At 39.3% G+C, this 7892-nt stretch overlaps 1 protein-coding gene across 1 annotated transcript; it reads left to right on the top strand.

The window, feature by feature from the left end:
- Positions 1 to 5853: 5853 nt before the first annotated feature.
- On the top strand, positions 5854 to 6993 carry LOC107478973 (uncharacterized). The gene is made up of 3 exons (XM_016099127.1): positions 5854 to 5973; positions 6510 to 6613; positions 6684 to 6993. The coding sequence occupies exons 1-3, from the start codon at positions 5854 to 5856 to the stop codon at positions 6991 to 6993; spliced, it is 534 nt and encodes a 177-aa protein (XP_015954613.1).
- Positions 6994 to 7892: the final 899 nt, after the last annotated feature.

The raw sequence follows: 7892 nt of genomic DNA, 5'->3' as shown, positions 1-7892 counted from the left end.
TTCGTGCACCAATGATGCGTACGCGTGATTTGAAGATTTGCACGGCGACGCTTGCGCGTACCTGACGCGTACGCGTGACACGCAAAGATAATCGTCGACGCGTATGCGTGACTGACGCGTACGCGTGACATGCGCCACGTGCAGAAAATGTAGAAAATGCTGGGGGCGATTCTGGGCTATTTTTGACCCAGTTCTCAGCCCAGAAAATACAGATTAGAGGCTGCAGAATGGAGAACTCAGGAGAACACTTCCTGTTACTTCCCAAGTTAAGTGTGGACCCTACAAAGCAAGTGGTCCCCATCCATCAATTGAAGACTTGCTGATTATTTAGTTAATTCTGATTTAAAACTTTATTTTTATCTTAAAATTAGGAAAATATATTATTTTAGTTTTTAGAAATTAGATGTTAAATTAATTAGGATTAAATATAAAAGGGAAAAGAAACTTCCCTGAGGGGGGATTCTATTCCAATTTACTTTCTGTACTCTATAGTTTACCTGAATCCTAGTTCTTCTCTGAACTATGAGCAACTAAACCTCCACTGTTAAAGTTAGGAGCTCTGTCTATTGTATGGATTGATACTATTATTTTTCTATTTTAATTCATGTTTTGATTTATATTTCAAGAATTGTTTTCGTTCTTTATCTTATGAATCTGGGTGGAACGGAAGTATAACCCTCTTTCTAATTGAGTTCTTGTATAACTTGGAAAAGCTCTTTACTTGAACAACAGCTTGAAAACAATTTCTCCTAAATTCTAATTATCTGGGTTTAACGGGATACGTGACATATAATCCTCTTATTTTTGGGTAATTAGGATTTTTGTGGCATATAAATTGGAATTTGATCATCACCCTCTAATTGGAATTAATTGACCAAGGAATTGGCAGTTAATGAATTTTAGAGGAGACTAGGAAGGTCTAAGGAATTAGGGTCTAATCACATATAGTTTTCTATGAATTAAATATTGCATGATTAAAGTAAATTAATAAGAAAAGTCAATCTAGAAAATAGATATCTCTGAAACCTTAACGGTTTTCCCATATATATTTCACAACTTATTTACTGTTTGCTTTCTGATATTCTTAATTACTATTTAATGCAATTAAATTCTCAAACACTATTTTCTACTTGCCTAACTAAGTAAGTCATTTAACCATTGTTGCTTAGTCCATCAATCCTCGTGGGATCGACCCTCACTCACCTGAGGTATTACATGGTACGACCCGGTGCACTTGCCGTTTAGTTTGCGGGTTATAAATTCCGCACCAAGTTTTTGGCGCCATTGCCAGGGATTGTTAGTGATTAACAACTATTAGTTGCTTGATTGCTTAGATTAGGCGTTTTAATTTTAATTTTATTTAGTTTCTACCTTATTATTCTCGAATTTATTACTAGTAATTTCTTAATTTCTGAAATTAAGTTTGGTGTTACTTAGTTAATTTTTTTTATTTTAACTTTTCCTATTTATTTTTTTGTTGTTATTGTCAATTTTTTTCCTTAATTCCACTCAGAATTTTCGAAATTTATTTATTTATTTTATTTAGTATTTTTATTTTATTTCTTTACACAGGTTACCTCACTGGGAATTCTCTGCACTCTGACGTAGAGAGTTTCATCTTTTCTTGTCTTCTGTTTGTTTATGCGCAGGAACAGAGACAAGGAACATCTCTTAGACTTTGATCCTGAACCTGAAAGGACTTTCAGGCAGCATTTGCAACAAGCAAGACTTTATAAGGCTGTAGAATTCACTATGGATCCTAACAATACTGATAATGCCAATGTGGCAAACCCGAATGGGAATGAGCAACAAAGGAGAGTACTTGGCTCTTACTCTGCTCCTACTGCAAATCTGTATGGAAAAAACATTGTGGTACCTCCTATAGCTGCAAACAACTTTGAGTTGAAGCCACAATTGGTCACCCTAGTGCAACAAAACTGTTAGTATCATGGTCTTCCCCACGAAGACCCAAATCAATTTATTTTCAATTTTCTACAGATTTGTGATACTACGAAGACAAATAGAGTGAACCCAGAGGTGTACAAACTCATGCTCTTCCTGTTTGCTCTGAGGGATGGAGCAAAGCTATGGCTAGATTTCCAACCCAAGGAGAGTTTGGATACTTAGAACAAGGTTGTTACTGAGTTTCTCACTAAATTTTTCCCACCAAAGAAGTGACTAAGCTTAGGGTGGAGGTTCAGACCTTCAGGCAAAAGGATGGTGAAACTCTATATGAAGCTTGGGAGAGATACAAGCTACTGACTAGGCAATGCCCTCCAGACATGTTCTCCAAATGGACTCAACTAGATATCTTTTATGAAGGATTGGGTGAAATGTCCAAGATGTGCTTAGATAATTCTGTAGGAGGTTCATTGCAAGAGAAGAAGACACCGAAAGAGACTATTGAGCTTATTGAATTGGTAGCTAGCAACCAGTATTTATACTCATCTAACAGGAATCCTGTGAACTCTGAGGCTCCTCAAAAGAAGGATGTTATGGAAGTAGAAGCTCTTAATGCTCTTCTTGCTCAAAACAAGCTTATGTCTCAGCAAATAAGTCTACTTACTCAACAGATGGGTGGCATGCAAGTCTCAGCTATCAACACCCAAAATCTATCTCAAGAGGTCTCTTATGACATGACAGATAATTTTGTGCAAAATAATAATTATGATTATGCTCAATCCTCTCTTGAACAGGTCAATTACATGGGGAGTGGTCCTAGAAATCCCAATAATGACCCATATTCTAAAACATACAATTAAGGATGGAGAAATCACCGAAATTTTGGGTGGAGGGACCAACCTCAGAGACCTCAGAATTTCAACAATAACTCTCAAGGCGGCTTCCAACAGAACAATTACAACAACCACCAATTTCAGTCTCAGCAGCAACAACCACCTCAGTAGGCAAACTCCAAATCCCAAGAAGATTCTAATTGGGAGATGATGAGAAGTTTTATGCAGGAAACCAGAGCCTCCATTAGAAACTTCAAGGTGCAAATGGGCCAACTAAGCAAGCAAATACCTGAGAGGTCTGTAAGTATGTTTCTAGGTGATATAGTGGTAAATCCAAGAGAAGATTGCAAGGTTATTCAATTGAGAAGTGGTAAAGTAACTAGCTATGAGACCAAGGTCAATGAAGAATTAGTTGAAAAAGAAGCTCCAGAGGAGAAGAAGGAAGAAGTAAAGCACGCCCCTCCTAAGCGTGCAGACAATCAATTCCCTGATTCTCTTGACACTTATCCTACCTTGCCAAAGGCTCCTGAATACAAGCCAAAAATGCCATATTCTCAGAGGCTTGAGAAGGCTTCCAAAGAAAAGCAGTTTTCTAAATTTTTAGATGTCTTCAAGAAGCTACAGATCAACATTCCTTTTGCAGAGGCTCTTGAGCAAATGCCTCTCTATGCTAAATTTATGAAAGAATTGTTGACCCACAAGAGGAATTGGAAGGAACAAGAAACAGTGGTGTTAACCAAGGAATGCAGTGCAATTATTCAACACAACCTTTTTTAGAAGATTCCAGATCCAGGGAGCTTTGTAATTCCTTGCACCATTGGAGATGTCACCATTCAGAGAGCTTTATGTGATCTTGGAGCTAGCATCAACCTGATGCCACTTTCAGTGATGAAAAAACTTCAAATTAAGGAGATAAAACCCACTCGTATTTCTCTTCAACTTGCTGATCTTTCTATTAAATCACCTGTGGGTGTTGTTGAGGATTTACTTGTTAAAGTAGGACCATTTATTTTCCCTGTTGATTTTGTGATATTAGACATGGAAGAGGAGGTAAAATCCTCTATTATACTAGGTAGACCCTTTTTAGCTACAGGTAGAGCTCTGAATGATGTGCAAAATGGTAAATTAACCCTGAGGGTCAATGAAGAACAGGTGGTCCTCAATGTTTTTGAAGCTCTCAAGCACCCTAATGATTCTGAAGAGTGTATGAAAATAGATGTTATTGAACCCCTTGTTCAAGAGGTACTGGCAACTGAGGTACTTGATGACATCCTGGATCCTGCTTCTGAGTATAAATTAATGGAAGTTGATGATTCACCACCTCAGAAAGCTGTGGTTCACATGCCTAAAGAAAAGGAGTGAAGCCCCCAAGCTTGAGCTCAAACCTTTACCTCCTTCTCTGAAATATGTGTTCTTGGGTGAAAATGATTCATATCCGGTGATTATTAGCTCTTCCCTAAAGCCTGAAGAGGAAGAGGCGCTTGTTTCAGTGCTCAGGAGCCATAAAATAGCTCTTGGGTGGACAATTAGTGACTTGAAGGGGATTAGTCCAACCAATTGTATGCACAAGATCCTCCTTGACGATGATGCTAAACCAGTTGTGTAACCATAAAGGAGACTCAATCCAACCATGAAAGAGGTGGTCCAAAAAGAGGTAATGAAATTATGAGAAGCAGATATTATTTACCCTATTTTTGACAGTCTTTGAGTAAGCCCTGTGCAGGTAGTTCCCAAGAAAGGAGGGATGACAGTGATCTAGAATGAAAAGAATGAGCTTATTCCTACAAGAACAGTCACAGGATGGAGAATGTGCATAGATTACAAGAGGCTCAACACTGCTACAAGGAAGGATCACTTCCCCCTACCCTTCATTGATCAGATGCTTGAGAGGTTAGCTGGTCATGCTTTTTAATGTTTTCTAGATGGGTATTCTGGATATAACCAAATTGCAGTGACCCTCAAGATCAAGAGAAGACATCATTCACATGCCCCTTTGGAGTGTTTGCCTACAGGAGAATGCCATTTGGACTTTGTAATGCTCCAGCAACTTTTCAGAGGTGTATGCTTTCAATTTTTTCTGACATGGTTGAAAGGTTCATTGAGGTATTTATGTATGACTTTTCTATTTTTGGTAATTCTTTTGAATCCTGCCTTAAGCATTTATCTCTTGTCTTGAAATAGTGTCAAGAATCAAACCTTGTTTTGAATTGGGAAAAAAGCCATTTTATGGTTACAGAAGGTATTGTTCTTGGACACCGGATTTCAAGTAAGGGGATTGAGGTTGATAGAGCAGAGGTGGAGGTAATTGAAAAGTTACCACCACCAACTAATGTTAAGGCAGTTAGGAGTTTCTTAGGTCATGCAGGATTTTATAGGAGATTTATAAAGGATTTTTCTAAAATTGCTAAGCCATCGAGCAACCTGTTAGTTGTTGATGTTCCTTTTGTCTTTGATTCTGATTGTCTGCATGCTTTTGAAACTCTGAAAGCAAACCTTACCTCTGCTCCCATTATAGCTCCCCCTGACTAGGATCTACCATTTGAATTGATGTGTGATGCCAGTAATTTTGCTATAGGAACTGTTTTAGGACAGAGGCATGGTAAGCTTGTACATGTCATTTACTATTCCAGTCGTGTGTTAAATGATACCCAAAAGAATTACACAACTACAGAAAAAGAATTATTAGCTATTGTGTATGCTGCTGATAAGTTTAGGTCCTATTTAATTGGTTCTAAGGTTATTGTTTATATTGATCATGCTGCTTTGAAGTACCTTCTAACCAAACAGGATTATAAACCAAGATTAATCAGATGGGTGTTGCTCCTTTAGGAGTTTGATATTGAGATAAAAGACAGGAAAGGATCAAAAAATCAAGTAGCTGACCATCTCTCCAGAATTGAGCCTGAAGCAGGAGTACAACCACCCACAGTTATGACTGAGATGTTTTCGGACGAGTAGTTGTTTCTCATTCAGCAGGCTCCATGGTTTGCAGACATTGCAAATTATAAAGCTATGAATTTTATTCCAAAGGAGTACAGCAGGCAACAAGTAAAGAAGCTATTGACGGATGCAAAGTACTACATTTGGGAGGAACCATACCTTTTTAAAAGGTGTTCAGATGGTATCATCCGGAGATGTGTCCCAGATGAAGAAACACAGCAGATTCTCTGGCATTGTCATGGATCAGATTATGGAGGCCACTTTGGTAGTGAAAGGACAGCTACAAAGGTCCTTCAAAGTGGGTTTTACTTGCCAACTCTCTTCAGAGATTCCAGAGAATTTATAAAGCACTGTGACAGATGTGAAAAAGCCACGAATCTCCCAGCCAACCATGAAATGCCACAGCAAGGGATTCTTGAGGTTGAGTTGTTTGATGTGTGGGGTATTGATTTCATGGGACCTTTCCCACCCTCACATTCAAACAACTATATTCTAGTGGTAGTTGACTATGTGTCCAAGTGGGTGGAAGCTGTAGCTTTACCCACCAATGATGCCAAGGTGGTAATGAGCTTTGTTCAGGGATACATCTTTAGCCGGTTTTGTGTCCCAAGGACACTCATTAGTGATGGAGGAAGCCACTTCTGCAACCGACAGCTGGACTCTTTTCTACAGAGATATGGAGTTCGTCATAAAGTGGCAACCCCCAATCACCCTCAAACAAGTGGACAGGTTGAAATTTCCAACAGGGAACTTAAGAGGATTCTAGAGAAGACCGTCAGTGTTTCAAGAAAGGACTAGTCTAGGAAGCTTGATGATGCTCTCTGGGCATACCAGACAACCTACAAGACTCCCATTGGCATGTCCCCTTATCAGTTGGTCTATGCCAAAGCCTGTCACTTGCCAGTTGAGCTGGAACATAAAGCTTACTGGGCAATCAGGTATCTGAATCTTGATTCAGAAGCTACAGGAATTAAGCGAATGCTTCAGTTGAATGAGTGATGAATTCAGATATTCAGCCTATGAGAATGCCAATCTCTATAAGGAGAGAACCAAGTTATTGCATGACAAGAAGATTTCCATCAGAGTCTTTGAGCTAGGACACAGAATGCTTCTGTATAATTCAAGGCTCAAATTCTTTCCCGGAAAGCTGAAATCCCGGTGGTCAGGACCGTTTGTGGTTACCAGAGCTTCACCATATGGTCATGTGAAAATACAGGAAGAGAATTCTGACAAGAAATTTACAGTGAATGGCCAGCGGTTGAAGCACTATCTTGGAGGCGAGATCGATCGCCAAAGGTCCACTCATCTGCTGAATTAGCAGAACTGACCGTCAAGCTAGTGACGTTAAAGAAGTGCTTGTCAGGAGGCAACCCAATAATTTCGTATCCTTAGCTATTTTTTTTCTTCGTAGTAGTTTTCCTACTTATTTGATTTTTATTGAGTTTTTACTGCTTTCTTTCGTTTTACGTGTGTTTTGATTTTTATTGAGTTTTCAAAAAGAAAAATGAGCACACGACGCGCAAGCGTCGCTGACGCATACGCGTCATATGTGTGTACGTGAAAAATAAAAGTGAACAGAGAGTTACGCGGGAGTGGCGAAGGAAGTGTGCCTTGCGCACAAATATGGTCACGCATACGCATCCATGATGCGTTTGCCTCATTTGTGATTTTGGCACTCCACGCGTATGCGTAAAGCACGCGTACGCGTGGATGCGAAAAATTGGCGTAAAAGGTGTTTGGCCAGAGAGTTATGCTGGTGTGGGGCTGGAACTATGCTAGGCATATGCGCTACTTGAAATTCGCGCGATCCACACGTACGCGTGCCTTACGCGTACGCGTCACATACGACGCCCAATTAACTACCTCAGCGCCTGATTTCAAATCATCTACCACCCTAATCCTAATTCTCTCTTTGTTCTTTTATCCTTTTCTTCTTCTTTAATCATACTATTTGTTTTTGTTTTCAATTCTTGTTTGCTTGTGGACAAGCAAACCTTTAAGTTTGGTGTTGACGCTTCGCTTATGACTTTTCTGTTTAGCACCAAAGGGAGATGAATGTTCTTCATGGAGGAATGAGATGGCCACCAGCATAACTGAGGTGGTTGAGTTCCTTTCATTCTATATTATTTTCTCCCGCTCTTACTATGTTATGTTCCGGTTTTCTGCTACTTTGTCTCGTTTATTGCATGATCCTTTATTAGATAAATTCCTAAGTCC

The sequence above is a fragment of the Arachis duranensis genome, chromosome 3 (genome assembly GCF_000817695.3).
Source record: "Arachis duranensis cultivar V14167 chromosome 3, aradu.V14167.gnm2.J7QH, whole genome shotgun sequence".
NCBI classification, from domain to species: domain Eukaryota; kingdom Viridiplantae; phylum Streptophyta; class Magnoliopsida; order Fabales; family Fabaceae; genus Arachis; species Arachis duranensis.
Note: the sequence above shows the minus strand (reverse complement) of the source record. Positions and strands in the feature narration are given on the sequence as shown.

Coding starts and splice junctions, on each gene's coding strand:
- LOC107478973 (XM_016099127.1), top strand. CDS start 5,854: ATGGTATCATCCGGAGATGTGTCCCAGATGAAGAAACACAGCAGATTC. Junction 5,974..6,509: donor AGCTACAAAGGTCCTTCAAA/GTGGGTTTTACT, acceptor TGGGCATACCAG/ACAACCTACAAGACTCCCAT. Junction 6,614..6,683: donor AAAGCTTACTGGGCAATCAG/GTATCTGAATCT, acceptor TGATGAATTCAG/ATATTCAGCCTATGAGAATG.